At 38.0% G+C, this 23,713-nt stretch overlaps 1 protein-coding gene across 1 annotated transcript; it reads right to left on the bottom strand.

The window, feature by feature from the left end:
- Positions 1-1,401: 1,401 nt before the first annotated feature.
- Positions 1,402-21,679, bottom strand: disp2 (dispatched RND transporter family member 2). The gene is made up of 10 exons (XM_023352770.1): positions 21,219-21,679; positions 15,952-16,090; positions 14,440-14,705; positions 12,841-12,870; positions 12,607-12,730; positions 11,690-11,805; positions 9,131-9,255; positions 7,528-7,625; positions 6,366-6,524; positions 1,402-5,423 (listed from the first exon to the last, which is right to left on the bottom strand). Exons 1-10 carry the CDS (start codon positions 21,311-21,313, stop codon positions 2,166-2,168), a joined length of 4,410 nt encoding a protein of 1,469 aa, XP_023208538.1. The 5' UTR covers positions 21,314-21,679; the 3' UTR covers positions 1,402-2,165.
- Between the last annotated feature and the right edge of the window lie 2,034 nt (positions 21,680-23,713).

Consider the following 23,713-nt stretch of genomic DNA (forward strand, 5'->3'; position numbering starts at 1 on the left):
AGTGAAATAAACTAAGTAAAAGTGATAATAGGCTACCAAGATGTCCCGTTTTTTGACAGGCTTAACTGGAGCGAATTGGTTGTTTGACGTCCATCATGGCGGAGCGGGCCGAGTTCTGAGGACCGTGACGTCATGTGCAAAAGGTCAATAACAAACTATTGGGTCGGTTATGAAAAGTTTTTAAAACCTAAATGTAGTTTCATACCGGAGTCAGTAATGATGTACAGTAAAATGTAACTTTTTCAGCAGTGAATATACAGTAAGTAAACAGTATTTTTAGCACTTTTCTGCTGTTTTATACCAACCCACTTGTACAAAGAAGCTGAAATTTGTATTTCAGAAGCCCAAACTTTGAAATTTTAAAGAAAAAAAAATGGTTAGTATAAAAAGCGTATTTGTGGAACAAGATTTTGGATGAATATAATAAGGAACAACAAAATTATACAAAGTGAATCAGTGAATGTCAGATATTCAGAGTGTTCAGGTTCAGTAGCACAAAACACTTTTTTCAAGGTTTCAGTGATAAACAGTCTGCAGTTGCAGTTGGCCCATATTTCCTTATGTTTGGTCACTTTTTGCATGATTTCGTGATTCTATAAATACAATAGGTTTCATAAATCCAGAGCAATAAATGCACAGTGTTCGGAAAAGTTTGCTTAACGTGATCATAAGTGCTTCAGCAGAAGGCAGACTGACTTTTTCCTCCTGTTTACTGAAGGAATGTTCAGATTATGAAGCCATCTTCTCTGTTTATTGTTGATTTCTTTCTTCTTTTCTTTCTCCAAGCACAAATTTTTTCTTTTGAGATGTAGATGAACCGTTAAGTTAGAACTCGACTCAAACAACTCATACACTGTAAAACATATTACCTGCATTTAGTTGCATCTACTGTCTTCTACTCTTTAAGTCAAATAAATTTAGCCAGTTTTAGATTTTGAGCCTAAGTGTGTGAGTTTGTGAAAGATAAACTTACAGCAGTAAGTTGTTAACTTTTTTAAATTAATTTAATCCAACCACCAAGAGTTGAATAAACTAGAGGTTTTAGGTCAGCACTTAACAAACCGGAAGAGGAAAAGGACAGGAGTGGGAACTATTTCCCAGAATGCTTAGTGGCATTTTTATTGTATCCTGAGATGGAAGTGTATTACATTGATCTGACTCTTGTGTGTTATTAAGGCAAATGTTTATTTTAATGTCCTGTTCACTCAAAATGTTTTTGAGCAGAATTCATTGTAACGTTTAATAAAATTCATTGTCAGATCAGAAATGTTGTTCATGCAATTTGAAACATACATTTAAATTATTCTAAAGTAAAATAAGTAGTTATTTTAACTTGATATTGTGAGTAAAGTAATAGGGAAATGTGGCTCTTTATCTAGGAGAGGACAGTATTTTCTTGCATATTGTGAAATAATTATCTGGTTTAAATTTCATCATTAAGTTAAAACTCACAATTCAAGATTAATGAACTTAATAAACAATGCTTACACAATTTCTCTCTTGTTAAATTAACTTCATGAATATTAATTTATGAGTTACGATTTTCTTGTTGACATAAATTGCATTTTCAAGGCAGCAAACGGACTTTAGTTTTGAAGTTAAACCACCTTCAAATGTTTTACAGTGTAGGACATACAGGTGAGTCAGGGATTCGAGACCTTCATGGTCCTGTTGTGTTTTCATTACAAATGTGAGCAAAACTTTCTCGATAATCTGCTAATGTCAAAACAGCAGAATTTCGCCATTTATTAAGATATTGAATTAATACGTTTGTTCACGTGATAAGTCATTAAAAATCACAATCCTTCAACTACTTCCTGTCATCGTCTTTGTGGTTTACGCCAGTGGCAACATCCAGTTGTTGGTCATGTGACTCGTGTGATGCGAAAAATGTTTTTTTGATATTGTAACTAATTTAGATACAGCCGAAAAAACTTCTTATTCTAGCGCTAAAACTTTTCAAAATATTCCAAGTATGCGCAATTATATAGTCAATGGAAACGCAGCTGGCGTCTTCTAAGTTTTGAAGTCCTAACCCTCGATCTGAACAGAAGATGAGCAGCAAAATGTCTTCAGGAAACAAGGAAATAAGTCCTGATGCCTTCAATTCAAACACTTAATGTTGAAATGTCCTGGATGACTGCGAATCCACAGCATCGTGTTGCTCAACATGCATCCTCCCGCTGTCCGTCTCGCTTTATCCAGACGTCTGGTAGGTCTGGCCTGCTGTTAGGTAAAATGACCACTTCTTCACTCCGGCTGCTGCGGTCCTTCGTCTCGTAAACCGTTTCCTTCAGCGAGAGCCTCAGCATGTCTCTCTTGCCATTGAGGTGTCCTGGTTGCAGCTGAGCCGCTGTCTCTCCATCCGCCTGTTGTGGGTTTGAAGACCCCGCCTCAATGTCAGTCAGACATGTTTCGCAGGAGTCCTCCAGTCCTTCGCAGGAGCTCTGAGACTGGAAGTGCTGATTGTGACCCTCCTTTGTGGTATTTTCATCCTTCCAGAACGACTGCTGGTCTGTGGTCTCCATTGTGTGGCTGATGATGGTTTCCTCTATGCTCGATGATGAGGAGTAAGACGTATTGCTCCATTGCTTCCCCACAACTGATTGACCCCTGCAGGTTTTGCACAGCAGATTTCCAGTAGCTACATCTTCTTGCACCTGGCCTGCTTGGCGGAGAGTATTTTCTCTATAAGGGGATGAGGTTTGAAGGGCTGGTTGGGCTGGATCCAAATCCTTCTTGCTCACCTCTACCCCACAAAACTCAATTTCATCTGAGAGCACAGAGGGCTGGTTGGACAGCTTGCTGGTACAGGTGCTGTTTTCAAAGCTGTCGCTGAGACGATAGGCCAGGGGCTGCAGCTCGTATTGCTCTGCGCCCTTGTGCAAACCACCTCCTCCTCCGGTCTGCTTGTGTCTGTGCTGACGCTGGTGGTCGGGGTAGAGGTAACCACTTGCCTCTTTGTCATAACTCCGCCTCCCTCTAGATCTGCCAAAAGCCCCGTTGGCAGCAGGCGAAGGGCCAGGCTCGGAGCAGGAGGTCAGCACGCCGTCTGTGTCCTCCAAGCAACACGGCAGCGTGATTCTTCCGCAGTTTCTCTGTGGCCCGCAAAAGCAGCACAGGGACTGAAAAAAGAAGGTTGCAAATCCACACGCCACACATTTCACCAGAAACAGGAAAATCCCTATTTTTCTAAAATGTAAGGCAGTGGCTGGTAGCATGACAATGCCCATGAAGAAAAATGCACCAGAAACTATTGCTACAGGGCATCCCATTCTTTTAGTAGAGTGTGCCACTTTTCCTATCTTGTCCGAATGAGGAGCTAAGCTGTAGGAAATGGAAAAGTTGGCTACAAAGTCAACAGAAAGCCCTGCGGCGGAGGATATAAGCAGGGCCTCTAAGCCACTCAGCTGCCACTCAAGCAGGACGAGGAGTCCAACAGTGACGAACACACTTCCTCCTACAGCAACAGTTGCATATAAACTAAGTGGGATATTCCAGGTGGTTAGCAGCAGCAGAATAAACGTGAGAGCTACAGAGAACCCAGCGACCACCAGAGTCTCAGAACTTAGAGACTGTTGTAGATCGAACAGAGACAACTGGCTGATGAACCAGCCGTTCTCCAACCCTTGTGGGGCTCCTGACATTTCTTTGTTAAACCATGTCAGGATTTCCCTGTAAAAACCACGAGTTCTGCTAAAGTTGAAGCTGTAGAGGTAGGTAGTCTGGAACTCCAGGACGAGGGCAGCTGCCGTGCCGTTTGGCAGGAAGTACAGGCCTCCACTATGAGGCGCATGGCTCTCAGCATGTTTCTCTGCCAGCATCATATTCAGGCAGCTTTCAAAGACGCTGGGAGGGAAAGGGAAGGGGATGTTGCTACAGCAGAGATGAAGGGCATCAGTGGTTCCTGAGCACTGCCTGACAGATACCCAGTGCACCAGCTGCTCCACAAGGCAGACGTTATCCGTCACGACATCTTTATTTTCTGGTGTTGGAGCAGAGTAAAAGCTTTGGTTCTGAACCCTTCCACACAGATCTCTCAGCCAGACCTGAGCGTCCGGTCTGCTCATGTTAAAGTAAGGGTCAAAAACCAGGGAGCCGTTACTCTGTGGGTCAAAGTGATCTCCATTATCAGTCGGTTTGATGCCCCAAACGAGCAGAACAGTGATGGGTTTGTCCTCTCCATTCCTCTGCCTCTCAAACATAAACATGTGGCGGTACTCTGCGTCGTACCTCTCAAAAGGGTGGCTGGAGCGGAACAGCTGGGCAACCCAGCTGTCCAGAGTGGGTAACCTCATGCCCGGGTCAACGCAGGACATGTACGTGCCCCCGGCAGCAAGAACTGCAAACCAGCACACCCAGATGTAGCGAAACTTCACGACCCCACAGGGTAGGATTTTCAGAAACAGCAGGTTTGAGGTGTCTGACAGGCCTCTTTTCAGTTCTCTCAGCTTCTGCACCATGCTGAAGATGCACCTCTTACGGGAACTCGTTTCCCAGAAGCCACCCAGGTTTTTGGAGCAGTGGGGCTTCCACGTTTGTACCACCACAGATGCAGAGGGTGCCTTCCTGGATCGCTCAAGCAAGATGAAAGAGCACGGTACCCACACTAACGCCAGCAGACAGCTGATTAAGGAAGCAGTCCCCAGATAAATAGAGAAACATCTAATTGCTGTGATGCTGCTTAGATAACCGGAGAAAAAAGCTGCACTGGAGGTCAAGCCTGAAGCTAAGATAATGTAGCCTATTTCCTGTAAGGCTCTGTTTACTCTCTTCTCCAGGGAGGCTGAAGGGTTTTGCGTTAGCTGCAGATTCCAGAAATCTGTAAAGATAAAAACCTGATTGGAGCAACTTCCTAAGAGAATCAGAGCTGCTGCCAGGTTGACCAAGGGGAAGAAAGTCAGGTGAAAAGCTACTTTGTAGAAGAAATACGAGGTCAGGAGTGAGGCTATGATTGCTAGAACAGATAATGCTACAATGAAGAAGGACTGGAGATATAAAACCATGGTGAACAAGAGGGATAAAACAGCGAGGACCGGGAACACCGAATCTCTCACCAAGTAATATCTGAACAGCGTCTTCTTGATACCAAAGTCTATCCCGGTTATGGTCGTGTTATTGTACGTCAGATCTCTTCCTTCAAGGCTGTTCATGTAGATCTCCATCATGTGCTCTCCTTTCTGGACGGGTAAGAACAGAAGGCTGTACTTCAGCGTCGGTATTTGGTATTCAACGGTCTGAGGGCCGAGAAAGTCTTTGTCAACGAGGAAGTGCAGGATCTGGAACACAATGCGGGATTGTTTACAGCGGGAGGGAACGGAGGAGCAGCCGCCATGCATGGGTCTCTCTGCACAGGCCGCGGTCAGATCTCCCCGGTGGTAGGATGGAGCACATTTCCGGAGAAGATTCAAAGACTCTGAGACCTGGTGTGGCAGAAGGATAACAGAAAATGAGACCAAGGAACAGGAACTCTAGGTGTTTATCCAGATAGATGCAGACTGTAGATATCTGGATGAGTGAGCTGCACTGCAAAAACACTAAATTTGACCAAGTATTTCCGTCTAGTTTCTAGTGCAAATATCTCAAATAAGACAAAGCTAACTTATAAGTAACTTTTCAGCAAGAAATATGAGACTGTTTTAAGTCAGTAATTTCTTAACATTGATCTAAACGTACTTGTTCAATTGGCAGATTATTTCACTCGAAAGATGGGAAATTTATCTTGTAATAACTGAACTGAACGGCCAATGGAACTGGTACTTTTAGATCAATATCAAGAAATTATTTACTTAAAACAAGCTCCTTTATTGTGCTGAAAAGTTACTTGCAAGTTAGTTCTGTCTTACTTGAAGTGTAATAAGAAATTTGCACTAAAAACTAGGCAAAAATACTAGCTTCTTTCACTTATTTAAAAAGAAAAATCCTAATTTCCAAACTACATTTTGTATTAAATCAAGTTATTTTTTATCACAGATTACAATTTGTCTGACAATCTGAGACATTTAGGTGTCAGTTTACATCTGGAACAAGTCAAATTTCAGTTTCAGTTCCTTTTGGGCAACAATATAAAACAGCTCAGCTCCAACTCCTTGATTAGAGTTATAAAAATAAAAATCTAGCACTGAAAAAAAACTCCCTTGGCAATGATAAAGGTTGTTAACTACAGCCTGACATAAACGATTCCTGATAAAACAGTGGAATCTGGCACAATTTAGCAGGAGCTAGACTCCAAACTCTATTATGAATTCAGACTTTTTGGAAAATCCATAACTGACCTTCTCAATTTGCCAATCCAAACAACTGCAGCGTGTAAGATTATGGTGAGATCGAATTAGCTGGGAGCTGATAACATAAAGCTACAGTGCCTGTTGTGAGGTAAGGCTGAGGCAGCAGGAGGCATTGGAGAGAACCGCCAAGTAATTCCCCAAAGACCAGCTTGGACAGCAGCCGCTTCTCAGCGTTCCCTCCGCTTCCATGGTCTCAGGCTGCTGGCACAGGTCCTGGAACTGAGCCTGGGACCGAATCTGATTCACAAGGAGAGCAAAAAAAAAAAAAAAAGGTTTCTGAACTCATGCCCGCTTCTGAAACTAATTCACAGACAAGAAATTAATCTCCCATGAGATTCGGTAGAGTCAATCTACTGTAGAGCAGGCTTAAAATACTACGTCACTTAATCATTCGAGGCGCCATGATGGACGAAATATTGAGCAGAGCAACTGAAATTGTTTTCCAAAGTTGTTTTATTTATTTGCGACTTTTATTTGTTTGAGTCGAGCTAATTTGTCTGTGAACATAACACACCTGATCTGGGCTGATAGACGGCGGTAGCTAGCTTAGAAACCAACTCATACCTCCTTCCTTTGACGTGTTAATCAACTTACCGACTTTCCGACTTGAATTCACACCACATGATTTATATCACTGTCATAAACGGCGTTTCCCTTTACTCCGAAGAAGCCTTAAAAACGTACAAAAGACAAAATGCTAACCAGTTTTTTCCCATACATGCTCGGCGACATGACGGTGCGGCACTGTTTCCATGGTTACCAGTGGTTAGACACCTTCTCCATAATGGATATTGGATATCATCTTTCTAATCATACTTACTTACAAAGTATGTGAACGTTAATCTTCTTACTCTGTAAAAAGTGTTGGCTGCAAATCCGCGATTACACGGAGCAGTCAGTCATTATAATAGCAGTTATTATGATTGACAGCTGCTGTCCATCGCCATGTCGTTCCTCATTAAAGGTTACAATAAAATGATGAGTTAGGTATTCACCCTCGACCGCGCAGCATCCTATGACCATTTTAAAAGTGAAAACAACTAAATAAAAGCGACAATAGGTCACAAATGTCCGTTTATTGGAGCCCATTGGCTGTTTTAGCGTCCATCATGGCGGAGCGGGCGGGGTTCTGAAGAGCGTTACGTCACGTTAAGGGTCAACAGATTACAGTGAAGACTGTCAAACAGATAAAAAGTGACATTGATAGAGGTTGGGATCTAGAAGCCAGGAGTGAGCTAACCCTGGATTGCTCCATCTCACACATGGCGTGGATGGCCTTCTGGCTCCAGAGACTGGCTGAGTTTTCGGATCGAAACACCAGCTGGGCGTATTGCTGGCCTGCACAGAGAGAAGCAGATGGCGTCAGGCTGCGAGAGTAAGATGACCGGCGGTGAATCATGTGATTCAAGGGATGGTTAGCAAACGTCAAAGTGGGTTAAAAAGAAAAAGAAAAGCTTGTGAATTGTGCTGAGGTATGATAGATGGGGATGAAAGACGGCAATCACCACATTTTGTGCCAAACAAAAATCAGGCTAATAAATCTACTGAGGGAGATTTCTGTGTTTCATTAAAAACATAAAAGTTAAACCTTTAACAGAGATTGGCTTTCCACATAAAGCCACATATAAAACTGCTTCTTCTGAACTACCAAACCACATCACAAAACTTGGTATTTTCATGATGCATGATGTAGTCAGGGATCTTTTACGTATTCCTAGTCCAAGATATAGCAGGTTTTGTCTGGTTTAAAGATGTTTCCTTGAACAGATTAGGATAGGTTTATGGTCTACACCAGCGGTGTCCAAAGTGCGGCCCAGGTGGCCATTTCTGGGCCTTTTACTGATTTTGTGCGGCTCCCAACTGCAATTCAAAAAGATGGAGGGTTTTAATTTGTAATCGGGGTCAAAATTCTTACTAACATAATTTTCTTACAGAGGAAAATGTAAAGTACGAGACAAAGTATTCATGTTTTTAAAAGCAAGTTTCAAAGGTAAACATTTCTGAGTTTTAATTGGACATTTACTCATTTTTTTATTTACCTACAATGGCCCTGAAGATATGGCTGTCGAAAAAATCCCTTCCAAGATTTGGATCTTCAATAAGAATCTGGCTACTTTATTTGCTTAGTTTTAGTTAGCTTTTCTTTTTATTGGCCCTCTACTACTTTTGAGTCAACAATTTTGGCCCACATGGCAAAAAGTTTGGACACCCCTGATCTATACAAAATATGTTTGTCACATTTTTTGCACAAAATCATTCTTAATGAGATTTTAGTCTGGTAATTTCTAACTTTTATGAGTTCCTCTCAAAATGAGCAGCTTCAGGGTGTCTTGTCACTTTAAATCCAAATAAGTTCTTCTGGCCATGTCACCAACTTAATGTTTACACTCACATGTGAAAATGGCTGCAAACAGATGCACAATTATAAAACCATATATCTTTGAAAAGCAGAAATGGGGCCTCCTGCACAACCAACAGCAAGTGGTTTCTGGATAGTAAGTCAACAACAAAATCTTTGTCTTTTCTAGCAGCCATTGTACAACGGTAAAACCAGCTGAGCAAATATGCTGGAGTTCTTATAGGGTTGCTAGGTGACAGGTGGAACTCCACTGCAGTTGCTAGGTAATGGCGCAGCGTGGTTGTGCAATCAGGAGGTTTTTAAAGCGGCCCACTTTCTAGACACCGTAAAACATTAACTTATTGTCAAAGAACATCTGAGTGTTTTCTTTAAGGCGCTTCGGCTGTTTTTAGAAGTAGCAGAAACACAAATGAAAGTATAAAAACATGCAAAATGTGAATTTTGAATAATGTGTTCTTTAATTAAATAATCAGGACTTCTTCACCTGGAGCATCACAGAGGAAAGTGTCCAGAGAAAAGTCAGCAGCCAGCATCCTCTTAATGCGACGACCTCTGGAGGCGAGCTGACTGCCATTACTGTCTCTGCTGACAGCGCCGGCCTTGGCAAAGCTGGAATGTCAGAAAACACGTCTGCTCTTACAAATGTAAATACATTATACTTTAATTTTATGAATAATCAATTCTGAATTAATGTACAGCCATAATAGGGAAAAGCAACTCATTAGTTTTGACCTGGAGGGTTTCATTGTTTCATGGTGGAATGATCACATAATAAGCAACTGCAATTAACGTTAAGAACAAGAATTGGTCACACAAGTAGTAATTTATTGTGGATTTTTATGAAATCCTCACAGGGCCAAAATTATATACACATCCTCAATGTTTAAAGCTTCTGGTTTCACTCTGACTGGATATTTGACCAAGTTCATTGGCAGAACTGCCAGAGATCATTTAAATTGGTTGAGTCCAAAAGAAAGTTTGGATGTGTGTTTCTTATATTTTTAAAGCCTTGGCACCAACATTAGTCCATAAATTTCCATCACACCTGATTTAGTGATTCTAAACTTAGCTTATTTGGGGGATCAACGTCCTGTTGGTACACCAGGATCAACAGTTAAATCTCTATTTTCATTGTTCTGTCCACTTTTTGCAATTCATCAGTTTATCTGCCAGTAAAACAGCCCAGAGCATTAAGCTGCCACCACTGAGCTTGGCAGTTGGTATTAAGGACTGAGAGCCTCACCGTGACTTCTTCAAACATATTTCTTGTAATTTCTTGCCAGCCATAGTAATCTTTTTCTCCTCTGACCATGTGGTTTAACCAAAGTGGTGATTAACCTGCTTCACTGGACAGTAGCACTGGTACTCCAGATGTTTTCAGTTAAGCTTTGACCATTCCTGGTTGTTCTTGAACTAAAGATACAAACAATTAATCCACTTTACGCCTAATGGTTTAATAGATTAAAAGTAGTTCCAATTGAATAACTAATAACGTCAACTTACACCATCTTTTATTTAGTGTTGTAGTTTAGCCGCCATCCAGCAGAGGGCCCCGCTGGTCATCTTCAAGCGGAACCAGCGAAATAGAAACAAAGATGGCGGCGGGACATGCCAAAAGAAACGGTCCAAACGGAGTCCGTAGTGGGATTGAAATGTACTTTATGCGGTTATGTGTTGAAATATAAACACTCGTCAAGTTCCTAAAGTTTGACATGACGGAAAAATCATGGCGTCAATAAACACGGTTGATTTTGATGGCTGTGGTGAGTTAATACACTTCATGGAGAAAAGTTTTAGCTTTCTTTCAAGAGCAACCAGACTATTTCTGTTTAAACATCTCTCTCTTCACGGGGAATTATGTGTTTCACATGTTGTTGTTTTCATCTTTTACTTTTCTGTTCAGAAACTCACGAGGTTCCTGTTTTTTGTTATATATAGATATATAAATACGTTCAGAAATGAGAGAAAACCAGAATTTTCTGTTTATTCAGCAATTAATATAGCTGGCGCAAAATATGTTACAGTTATTATTATTTTTATTTTTTTGTCAGCATAATATGAACAAATACAGGCAAATATGTTATGCAAAGATGGTTGACCTTCTTAAAATAAGAGAAAACTCAGGTTTTTAAGAAGATGGCCTCTTATCAATTAATTGTTAATCAATCAATTCAATTCAAAAATACTTTATTGATCCTAAAGGGAAATTAAATGTTGTGGTTACTCATATTAATTCAAATTCTTCATAGTTATTGTGTGTAGTGATAGCTGGTAGCAGAAAAGATTTCCTGTAGCAGTCTGTATTACAGCAAATTTGAAGATCCCTCTGACTGAAGACAATGTGTGTGTTGTCCATAGTTGATCAACTTTAGATTAACTTATTAAACAATAGCTTGCATGTAGGCCTGTTACAACAAACAATAAGTAAATTAATTGTATGATTAATTAAAGGGAGCTCAATAATTCCAATTTACATAATTTTTCTTTTTTGTCTTTCTACCAAAAACTGGATGATGAAAGTCTTCAGTCTGGTACTTTGGTCTGAACTAACCCTTTTTTTGAAGGACAATTTTGTTTACAGAGACAAAATAATTTACTTTATTTGATGTTTCTGTTGTTTTGTTTATTTTTTTATATTTAAAATGTCTCCCAGTTCCAGTGTTAAATGTTCATTAGAATTTGAAGTTTATTTATCTTTAAGAATGCGTTCTTACATTATTATGCCGTCGCCATTAGATTATTTGAAAATGGTCTCAACACAACAGTAGTATTGTTTGTCGCAACAAATTCTGGGAAAATTTATCATCCTAAAAAATTTGTTATCGTGACAGGCCAAGACGCTTACCTAATCCAAACCAATTTTCTTCCACATGAGAGAAGTTTGCTTGTTTTGGACTAGATAAATCAGGCTAACATTTAGCATCTGCAATGGCCTGGACCTCAACCATACAGTATAAAGAAACTCTGCCGGTGTGACCTGGAAAAGCGTTAAAATATCCAACCGAATGGTTTACAGAAACGTCTCATTATACTCTCGGCTGACCTTTTGCTGAGCTGCTGTGGCTCGGCAGAAAGAGTTTTTCCCGGGCCGGTTTCCTGCTGCAGCTTGGACAAGCTGGACAGCCGAACTCCGATGTACGTTCCCCGCGGCTGGAAACCCTGAGACGTTCAGAGCACAATGATTCACTCAGAAACAAAGATAGTTATGAGGAAAGGATGCTGCAGAGGGCAGAGTACACAACTCAACTTTTACTCAAGTTAGAGTGGCACTTCTTCAACATATTTTTACAAAAGTAAAAAGTAGCCATCCATGAAATTACTCAGGAGTAAAACGTATTTGGTAAAAGGTCTACACAAGAACTGAGTAACTGATCAAATTATCAGTCATTTAATATTTTAAAAATTACATCAGATGGACCAAAATATAAAGTTAAGTGGAAATTTTAGTATTTTAAGGACCAAAATGACAATAATTCAGATAAGTAACAAAAAATAGCAAAATCAGGCAAAAGAAAATGTCTCCAAATCAGTTTCTTTCAATAAAAAACTTAGAAAACTTTTAACAAAAACTGCAGGTGTGTGTCTGTGTCTGGTGAATTTTTTTGGTTAAAACGTTTATTTTTCATATCAGTGGACAGAAAATCCAGAAATTTTATCCAAGAGTAGAAATACATCATAATAAAGTTACTCAAGTAAAAATATTCCTAAAAGTAAATTTTTGCTCTCAGAGTGTTGCATATTAAATATTTTTCTTGGTTTGCTCACATTTTACTTTCAATATCAATTAGTGTTTACTACTAGGATAATTTAAATTAAATGTGAGACTGAACTGACTGGAAACAGTCATTAAAAATAACCAGAAGTTTCTGTTGTAGGTTTGACGTAAAGTGTGAAATCAGATGAGTTGAGGTGAGATTTTAATAACAAATCCTGCTGACTCAGTGCATCTCATTTACTCACCAGGAGCGGATCAGAGAAGTCTGGCAGAGACCCAATGAAGAGTCCAGCCAGTGACAATCCCAGCAGCAGGATGGCACAAACCAGCAGCACCAGTAACGGTCGGTCCACTAACAGCTGGGAATACCTGCAAAAACAGAAATAAAATAAGAAACTAAACAGCAATCAAATAAATATTTACAAATAAGAGAAGAAAAATAAGAAATGATGAATCCTACAATGGGATTTAATACTCACTTTCTAATGATGAAGTAAAGTCCTCTAGTCCTGTAAACAATTATAATGTAATATTAATAACAGAACATAATTATGACAGAAATGATCTACTTGTTGTCTAACATTTGAATTATAATATTGATATAAAAAAAACTAATTCTACTGGAATATTTCTTCACTAATGACACATTTTCCCATTATAAGTGGTATAATCTGCCATTTTTTGTCAATATTAAGGAACTGACTTCTATATCTTGCTGAAAAGTTCTGTGTAAGTTAGTTTTATCTTATTTTAAGTGTACTTAGATATTTTCACTAGAAACTAGACCAAAATACTTGTTAATGTTTTGTGTTTTTGCAGTGTTGATCATATGATTCCTTGTATAATAATTTAAAACAAATGAAGGGAGAATGTCACAATAACTGCACCTAAAAATGTTTAAAAGTTAATTTAAACACTTATGCCGTTTTATACAATGTTAGAAATACATTAGTAGATGCAAATAATCAATTATTCCTTTCTTAAGAAAAAATCTTTTTATATTTTTTATTCCGTTAGTGAACGTTTGATCATTTGTTGCAAAGGAAGCATCTGCAGCTAAAAAAAATACTTGTATAACATCAACATTTTAAAAATTCAATCGTTTTCAATCAACTTAACATCAATATGGTATAGGAATAACAAAGCATTTAATAATGGTATGTCAAAAAGTGCTTAATATTTCTTTTCTTTTTTTCTTTTTTTTTACAGAATTTGAATTGTGTGAAGCTAAAACTCGGGACACTTGAGGTGTTTTGGGTAAAATTAATTTTTTTTTTTTTTTACAAATCTTATATTTTTTTGTACAAATTGCCATACTGCTCTGAATTTTGTTGTTCTAAACAGTCAGTACTTTTATGACTGTTTATACTCCAGTTAATGATTAAATTACTAAATTAGTTAAGGATTGTTACAATAACCGATTCTTAATCCAATTACCGAATTTTCCAGACTATAGAGCGCACCTCACTATAAGCCGCACCCACAAAGTTTTTTTAAAAACCTGGAAACGTACATATATGAGCCGCACCGGGCTATAAGCCGCTGATATCTCTGCTGCTCTCCGTTTTCCACCTTAATAAATCTGCTGGATATATTAAGGATGCAGCTCTGTCTCCAACTTCAAACCATGGATTCGTTCACGCCGAGCTTACGCGCAGTGGCTATCGATCAGTACTACCAGATCAATAACCTTCAACTTAAAAGCTGCATCATATGAACTTCTTTGTGTTGTTTCCTTGATGAGCGGGTTTGAGTTTGAAAACATTTCTCCGTCGTGCCTGCTGCTAGCATGCGCTTGTTCTAAATGAAAATCAGCGCTTTCGTCTTTGATTTTCAATTTTGACTTCCAATGATTCACTTCCTGCTATAGAGCCCCCTGGTGGTTGCAGAAAAATCCACAGAAAAGCCGCACCGGGCTATAAGCCGCATGGTTCAAAGCGTGGGAAGAAAGTAGGGGCTTATAGTCCAAAAAATACGGTAAAAATAAATCTGTCCACCAGCATTAAAACGTCAGGCATACATTCTCATATTTCATTACTGGAAAACATGCCTTGGTGTTTTATTTAATTTTGTCTCACCTTACTGACACCACATGGCGCTGCTTAGGTTTGGTTCTGGTCTCATTCGACCCGTGCAGCCAGTGGCACCTGGCCGACCCGTGGCAGGACGCCTGCTGGGCAGAACCACAGCTGTGTCCGGGTTTCACCGCCAGCCCTCCGTCCGCATGAGGACACGCTGCGTTCGAGTGGCAGCAGCGGGCTTTGACTGGTCCGTGACGGCTGCAGTGGGGGCATTTATGGTGGCACGGCAAATGGCAGGCTCCAGTCTGAAGAGGCTGCGGGACCTTAAGGAAGAGTAACATGTTTTATGATCGGTCTAGTCAAAGTAAAAAAATAAAATAAAATAGGGATGGTTAGACAAAGTGCACTATGTATTTAGTAGGGACTAAAAATTTACATCCATTTTTCTTTAATGCATTAGAATTAGATAAAAAACTGTTTTTAATCTGTTTTTGAACAATGAACATAATAAAAGTTAAACAAAGCAAAGTACTACACAATTATTATAAAAAGTCTAAGAAAAATGAACAAACACATAATCTTACCGAGTATTTTTAGTTTAGTATCTTAGTTCACTTGAAATTAGACAAACTAACTTATAAGTAACATGTAGGGGAAAAAAAGAACTTATTTAAGTAAATAATTCCTGAAAAAGTACTAGTACTACAACAAGACAATTTTCAATGTCATAAGTGAAATAATTTGCTGGAACAATTTGTACTTTTTCATCAATATTAAGGAATTTTTGACTTAAATAAACTCATATTTCTTGCAGAAAATTTACTTGTAAGTTAATTTTGTCTTATTTCAAGTGTAATAAGATACTTTTACTAGAAACTAGACCAAAAATACTTGGTAAAGTTTTGTGTTTTTGCAGTGCAGTAGCTGTGATTGCCCGAGGGACTCAAACTAAAATTAGTTTAGTTTACATTAAATTTTAAGCAGGACTAGTTTAGCTAATCTGATTAATTAGCCATAGAACACAAAAACAAAAAGTGCTACCAAGTATTTGAGGTTTACTTTCTAAACCTCAAACCTTAGATATTTAGAACAAATATCTAAATAAATTTGAAATAAGACAAAACTAACTTACAAGTAACAGCAAGAAACAGGAGGTTGGTTCAAGTCAATAATTCCTGCAAGTGGAACAAGACATTTTAATTTATAAAATCCACTGGCAAATTATTTATTTTTCTTCAATATCGAGACATCATTTACGTAAAACAGTCTCTTGCTAAACTTGTACTTGTCTTATTTCAAGTGAGATAAGATATTTGAACTAGAAAATAGACCAAACATACTTGGTAATACGTTGTGTTTTTGCAGTGTAGACTGTAATTTCATTTGCTACTTGAATTGTGTTTGCACCATGCGTATAAATAACAGCATCATCTGCGTATATTTGAATAAAGACATTTAAGAAGACGTTGTTGCATAAATTTGAATAAAACAATGGCCGTTTGGGAGTATTTTCTAAATATAGCAGGTGTTGCTGGACACGGTGCCGCAGGTAGACACACACAGACGTACCTGATGGTAGAGCTGGAACGAGGAGGAGGGTTTGCCCAGGCTGCTGCAGCTGTCACACAGCTCCTCTGCAAAGGGGATGACAGTCAGCTGGGCCTCAACGGAGCCGTCGGGGGGGCACAGAGAAACCACCGGGATGTAACTGAGCAAAGAGACAAATAAAGGCATGTAACCCCAACACGATGGAAGAAATACCTGGAAATGAAGGAATGATAGCAGAAGCAATAACCTTTTCCTCGTAGATTCAGAGTAAAAACGCAATAATGAGGTAAGAAATGGATTCAGAAACACATTGTAGCTTCAGGCTGTATGTAGGTCAAAGAAAAAGGAGAAGAAGATGGTTGATGTAGGTAGGAATTGCACATCATGATGTCTTATCTTCAGGGCGAGAGGTTTGACATCTTGGCTAATTGCTGTCAGGAGAACCCAGGAGTTTCTCCACCCTCGTTTATTAAAGATGTTCACGGATATCTTTTCAAATACTGAAAAAAGCCTGATGTTTATTTTGTGATTATTAATAAGTTATCGTCTGAACACTAGTGGTGGTGGATTAGCTCATTTAAATACCTGCTACTGATGATCCTTCAGAGAGTTGGTGTTTGGGTCGCCTTATATTGGAAACACGCCGAATTCTGCAGCACACCTACATGTTAAGGTTGTCATAGTCAAGCTAGCATAACTGACCTCTACCTACCTATTTTTTCTTTTAATTACAACTTTTTTCTGACCTTTTTATCTAGTTGCCATACTGTTGACAATTAGTAGCAAAGCATTGCGTCCCTTCTTTTATGTGTGGCGCATGCGTTTAATATTTAGCGTGTTATGTTGACAGCTAAAAGCGAACTCTGGTCCACTTAAAGCCTTTGGTCTCGGTTCATTTGAAGTGAACTCTCAAATGCTTATGTGAACGTCAACTGGAGAAAACTCCAAAAGCAAGAAGAGGATTATAGCGCATGGCATTCTGGGTAAGTGCAACCAAAACAAACGCACAAGTTTAGCGTTAGCGGGACAAATGTCATGTGGTCCTTTCCCAAAGAGAAATCCTACAACAGCTAAAATCTGAGGCCGCTCCATTTTTGTTTACGTTTTATGAGGAAGTAAGTTGGCTCATGTCTTCTTCAGAGGTTTTCTTGTTGTTTCCTTCAGTAGTTCTTGGTGCAGCGCCCCCAGAGGAGAGGATGGGAACAGGTTTGTCAAAGGATTTGGTTTGTTTGACACGTTGCAGTGTGAAAGAAAACCGCAGAAGTTGAAAATGGAACAAATGTTGCAAAAATCTACTGGACAATCAGCTGTGAAAACACCCTGAAAGTGTTTGTAGCCCTGCACTTTTCCAACACTTACCAAGCTTAACTCCATGGAAAACGCTCTTTCTACTCGATCCACAACTGTTCAAACCTACATGTGCAACAGAACAACGTATCCGACCTGCTTCTGCATCAGTCCCTGCACAGCTCGGCTCTAAACTGAAACGTTGCATAATTTACTCATAAACAGCCCGCGCTGCTGCCTAATGGCTGTTCTCCGTGAAGGGTCTGCGTTGTTTGTTTTTCCAGCAGTCTGGACGCAGCCAGTCTTGTCGTCTCGTAACCATGGCATTAGAGGGAGCCAGCGAAACCCGGCTGACCTGGCAGATACAGTTGCATCGAGCAGTAAGGGGCTCAGATTAGGTAAAAAAATACCATAAACCTGAAGATTTCTGTGTGCTAAAGAGTGTTACAGGAATCTAAATGATTTATAGAGCAAAATATACACAGTAGCTCTTTGCCATAAAGCATTTTATTTCTATTTAGGCACAGAATATACACAAATAGTGAATAAGGAACCCAGACGTCTAACTAACAGAGCTGTAATTTACATAATTCATTAATATTTCTGAGAAATTACAAAATCTGATCCACACTGGACTGTGTCTGAAACAGGACTTTGACGTCAGTGTATGAAGCTGCTGTGGGAATCTGCATCTGAAATTACTTCCCACTGCTGCTCCACTCCTTGTGCACCGAATATAAACAGACACAGTGGAAAAACTTTGTGGAGCTGAGAATCTGAGCTTAGCAGAATAACCACAAACTAAACGCGCGTTTCCTGCAGATCGCATTGCTGGCTTTGATTCTGGTTGTTTTTCCAACCTGTGAAAAGTCCCAAGAGGAAACCAAACCCAGCAGCAATGGTTTAGTTTATAGGTAGAGATAAAGCTCATTTTAATTAGAATAAAGCTCTTATGAGAAAAATTATCCAAACAGTTTCAAATAGCATGTCTGCGTAGCAACTTTCAGTCTCATCCGTTCATCATCTTCAGGTATGAGGAGAGTGGGAGAAAGCGCGGGCATCATTCACCAATAAAGTTACAAATTTGTCAGAATTCTGAGAAAAAACATCAAAGTTAAAAGAATTCTGAATTCTAAGAAAAAGTCAGAATTCTGACAGAAAATTCAGGATTTAAGTTAATTCTGACTTTTTTGTCACAACTTTGGGAAAAGAGTCAGAATTCCACGAAATTGTGACAAGAAAATTGATTTTCAACAAAGTGGAATCCTGAGGGGGAAAAACAAAATCATAATTCTGACAACATTTTCTTTAAAAAGGGCTGAATTCTGACAAGTTAGAATCCTGATGAAAAAAATCTGAATTTTGAGAAAATAGTGAGAATTATAACAAAAAATTCTGAATTTAGAAAAGTCGGAATTGTGAGAAAAAAGTCAAAATTCAAGAAAGTTGGAATTCCAAGAAAAATCAGAAGAAATTTTTAGGAAAAATTCCAAACATTCAAGTTCCACTGGCAGATTATTTCCCTTATAAGTAGAGATTTTCCCATGTTGTAAGTACACTTTCCTCAATATTAATGAATTATTGACTTAAAACAAGCTCAAATATCTTGCCGTAAAATTACTTATAAGTTAGTTTTGTCTTATTTTATATTTACTAAGATATTTTCTCTAGAAACTAGACCACAATACTTTGTAAGATTTTGTATTTTTGCAGTATTCATCCAGTTTAAGTGCCTGGGTATTTCAAAATAAGAGTCCCGTTCATACAGTTGGAACAAAAAACTTGAGTTATCTCAAGAAATCCATGACACCGGTAGAATGAAGCTAATTACAAACAATGCTAACAATAGTAAGTATGTTGCACACATAGAGTAGCTTTGGATCAATGAAGCATCTGGTGTTGAAATGTCGGTATGATGGGCCCCAAATGAAATCTGCCCTGGGTGCTAAAAAGCTTTGACCGGCCCTGCCTAATGTTCACATTCTCCTGAAACGGCACATTTCCTCATGCCAGTAAACTGTCAATCCAAATACTGACTGCTGATTCCGATAGAAATCAGATCTGTTGGGACTCGACCCAAAGTAACTTGAAGACTCTGCGTTTTGCATGTCAAAGAAGAACAGGCGGCGTTCTCCTTGTAGTGACAGATGCTGCTGAGTTTAGCTCCATGTTTTCTCCAGCCTCACTGTCTAATGTTTTCCAGCTAGGTAGAAAAGATGCTGGGGATCAGAATGAGTGACTGGCTGACATCTGTAAGCCAAACAACAGGAGAAAGAAACAGAACTGATTTCTGACAAGTCAACATTTTCATGTTGCACTCAGTCCGTTAAATGCAAAAACAGGCCAGAGCAAAGTGATCAGGGTCTGTCTGGGTGGCCATTTGTAAAGCTACACAGTAAAACATTTACAGAAATAATTTCACTTATTTGACTATCAAAGACAAAAAAAACATGTTCATCTTTCAAAGTCATATTTTCAAAATGTTATTCATATATTTATAAATGTCAAAGTTCCAGACTAAATACTCAATTAGAAAGCTAAACATTTAGCTTTCCAATTAAATATTTAAAAGCTAAATATTTGTTAAATATTTAGCCTTCAAATTAAATATTTAGCTAGAGAACTGAATAATTAGTTTTCAAACTAAGCATTTCAAAATATTTAGTTTAAAAACTAAATAGTTAGGTTGTTAATTAGATATTTAGGAAGGAAGCTAAATAATTAGGGAAATGGAAATTTAGGTCAGATTTAAATATTTAGTCTGACCTATTTACTTGGGAAGTAAATGGTTAGTGTACAAAGTAAATATTCAGTTTCCAACTAAATGTTTAGCTAAAAGGCTTAAATATTGATTTTTCAAACTAAATATTCAGTTTGAATAATATTTACATTGAATATATTCAAACTAAATAGTTAGGAAAATAAATGTTTAGCTTGGACTAAAAAATACTTGGTTCTAAATAGATAGTTTGCCAACTAAATATTTCCAATTAAATGTTTAAATCTAAATATTTAGTTTGTAAACTAAACATTTAGCTCATGAGTTAAATATGTATATTGGAAGCTAAATATTTGGTCTTTCTGCTAAATATTTAACTTGTGAATCAAATGTTTAGTTAGGAAGGTAAATATTTAGCTCTTAAATTAAATATTTACTTGGGAACTAAATATTTACCAACTAGATGTTTGAATTAAAAGCTAAATATTTAGTTTGCTAGCAAAATATTTAGCTTGTGAATTAAATATTTAGTTGGGGAGCTTTAGTTTGAAAACTAATATTTCAAAATATTTGGTTTGAAAATTAAATATTTAGCTCAGACTTAATCATTCAGTTGGGAACTAAATATTTAGTTCACAAACTAAACATTTAGTTCCTAACTTAACATTTAAATCAAAAGCTAAATATTTAGTTTGTAAGCTAAATGCAGTTTGTGAATTAAATACACTGCTCAAAAAAATAAAGGGAACACTTAAACAGGTGTTTAATACTTAAAGTGTTCCCTTTATTTTTTTGAGCAGTATATTTAGTTTGTGACGTTGACATTTATAAATTTAGGAACAACATAGTTACATCCATCCATCCATTTTCTAACTGTCCCTCAGGGGTCAGGAGGTTCCGGTGCCGATCTCCAGCTAAGGTTCCGGGCGAGAGGTGGGGTCACCTGGACAGGTCGTCAGTCTGCCCAGTAGTTAAATATTAGTTAAAAAAATTAACACCGACATTTTTTTCTCTGACAGACTAAATACACTAACATATTGCTATTAACGTTACAAATGGCAGCCCGTAGATTTGTCCTGCTAAATTAATGCAGATCATTTTGACCTGCCACAATAAAGAACACGAAGATGTTTTTAAAAATGCAGTAATTACAGTGTTCATGGCAACAGAGCTGATTTATGCCATCTTCCAGCAGGTGAAATCATCCCTCATTGAGACTTTTTCATTAATTAAACCCAAATGCGGATTTATATAAATTTCCCATGCAGAGAAAAAACCCCACCTCTGGGCAGTCTGCTGAATCTCCTTCTCTTCAGTCGGAGAATCATCCACCACTGTCGCATCAGCACTTTCTCCAATCATCGAGCGAGCCTCCATCTTCCTCCCGATTCAACCAGCGCCTATTAAAAGGTCACAATCACATTTTAAATCAGCTTAATTAATCTGCTTTAATCTTCGTGGGGTGAATCCACGCGGATCAGACCAGCAGCGCTTGTTTCTGGGGTTGCTACTACACAGCGGCAGCATCAGGGATGTTTGCGTTAACCTGCTGCGCTCTGATTGGCTGAGCTGCGCTGGTGCTGCTGACGCGGCACGGTCGCTGTCCAATCGGGTGCGGGGCTGGAAAGCCCGGAGACGGACGGCATCCTGCAGGTGCCGCTTAGTTATTAACAGGAGCATCTGCTCTGATGCTCAGTCTGAACAACTGGACCGGCTAAAAAAATGTATTAATAATAATAATAAACTCCCATCAGACCTCAGGGAAACTAATAAGGCGAAACCCTCAGTTTGTTTTCAGTTAAATACATTTAAGGATGTCGGAACAAAACGGCTTTAATAACAACAAACAGGTCCAGACGTTTCATATTTAAGGATCCAGCTGGGTCCAATTCAAACCCCCTTTACAAAAATGAAGTCACAGATAGATAGATTTTTTATTTTTTAACTTTTTTCCAATGAATATACAGAATTTTCACTCTAAGAAACATTAAGTTTCTGTACGAAAGAATGATAGAAAGACAATAAAGAAAACACAAAAGAGAGAAAAAGTAGAACAAAAGCAAACAAGGAAGAAAGGGAGAAAAAACAGATCAAAAGATGGAAAACAAGGAGAAAGAGCAGAAGACACAACGAGTAACAGTTGGATCTGACAAAGACTGAATGACTCAGGGAGCTTTACGATCTGAGGACGGTGATCGCTGGAACAAAAAAGGCAAATAGTGTTTTTATTTCAATGTGTTGTTAATTTTTCCGAAACATTTTTATTAAAATGACAAAGCTAGAAGGTAAAACTATCCTGTGTTAATAAAACCATAAAAGTTAACGTTTTGTTTATGTTAAATTTCTGTTGTAAATAGTTTCAACATCAGATTTTTCAGCCATTTGAGGTTTATGTACTGTATCATAATGAATCCTTCATGTTTTCTTTTTCCTAATTTGAAAATATACAAATACTTAATATAATATATACAATAACTACACAGAAACTGATGTTTTCAAGCCTTAATTCCGATTAATTAAGATAATTCTTTGATTACAGCTAATGTAAACATGACGTTAAGATTAGAACATTACATCAGATCAACAAAAATAAACATTTTTAACACAGAACTGTGAGGTTAACGAAAATGATGTTTAGTAAGTGTCTACAGGTTGTTATGATTTACATGTGATGCTTTATTCCATGTAAAGCATCACAACTGGATGCTTCCCAACAGGAAGTCGGCCATTTTGGATCAAAGCTGCCATTTCCTCTTTTTTATAGACGCCACATCTGATCGAACTCGTTCTACCAGTGGATTAAACACAAACACAGTTTGAATTTAATACTGTTGACCACAGGATTCTGCTCTCATGTTTAAAATATTTTAATCTGCAAGATTCATCAGCGTATTGGAGCCATTGTAGATACAAAAACAGAAGTAAATTTTTGCTAAAAAAAAATATCGCAGAAATTTTCTACAAAAAATTGGAAGTATCGGAGTTTGAAAAATAGATTTTTTTTACTTGAGATTAATCTAAAACATTTCTGTGTTTTCTTTAAAGCAAATTTTAAGCTTTTTATATTCAGGAATTTCTGAGGTTTTCTAGAAAATTTTTTTAATCTCAAGATTTCTGATTTTTTTTTATATCAAATTCTCAATTTTTCAAATTTAGAAATTTCCTTGTTTTTTCTAAAACATTTCAGAGATCAGTGTAAAAGTTTCAGGTGTTTTTTCTAGCCAATTTTCAACTGTTCAAGTTTGGAAATTTCTAGAAAAAAATTTTGATTAATCTGAAAATTTCAATTTTTCTTGTTAGCAAACTCTCAACTTTTGAAAATTTGAATATTTCTGAGATCAATTCCAAAATTTAAATTTTTTTAAATCAAATTTTCAACTTTTCAGACTGAAATTTCCTTTATTTTTCTAGACATTGTTTTAATTAGTTTTTTTGATGGAAATTTACTCTTTTTGTTTTTCTGTCTACAAAGACCCTAATCCTTCAACAACAAATAAAAAAAATATGTTTAACTTTTCCTCAAACCATTTCTTTGTGACTCACAGAAGACCGTCAGCTTTGACTCAACAGACATGTGAGACTTTCTGCTAATGAGGCGACTGCTGGTCTGGCTCCTGTCATAAATATGAATCATGGCCCCCGCCTCTTTTTCCTTCTGCCTCCATGGGGGGAATTGGATCAGCGCAGCAGGAGGCTGAGAAACTTTTGACGATGCGATCAAAGTTGTGTTTTGTCGTCTTAAATCATGAGCAGAGCGACTTTATTTCCACCTCTTTC

Source organism: Xiphophorus maculatus, chromosome 19 (genome assembly GCF_002775205.1).
Source record: "Xiphophorus maculatus strain JP 163 A chromosome 19, X_maculatus-5.0-male, whole genome shotgun sequence".
NCBI classification, from domain to species: domain Eukaryota; kingdom Metazoa; phylum Chordata; class Actinopteri; order Cyprinodontiformes; family Poeciliidae; genus Xiphophorus; species Xiphophorus maculatus.

Excerpts from the sequence above, each read along its gene's own strand:
- disp2 (XM_023352770.1), bottom strand. The coding sequence starts at position 21,313 with ATGGAGGCTCGCTCGATGATTGGAGAAAGTGCTGATGCGACAGTGGTG. Across the intron at positions 14,706-15,951 it reads CGTTCCAGCTCTACCATCAG|GTCCCGCAGCCTCTTCAGAC; the intron begins GTACGTCTGTGT and ends CTCTTCCTTAAG. Across the intron at positions 6,525-7,527 it reads GTGAGATGGAGCAATCCAGG|ATTCGGTCCCAGGCTCAGTT; the intron begins GTTAGCTCACTC and ends CTTGTGAATCAG.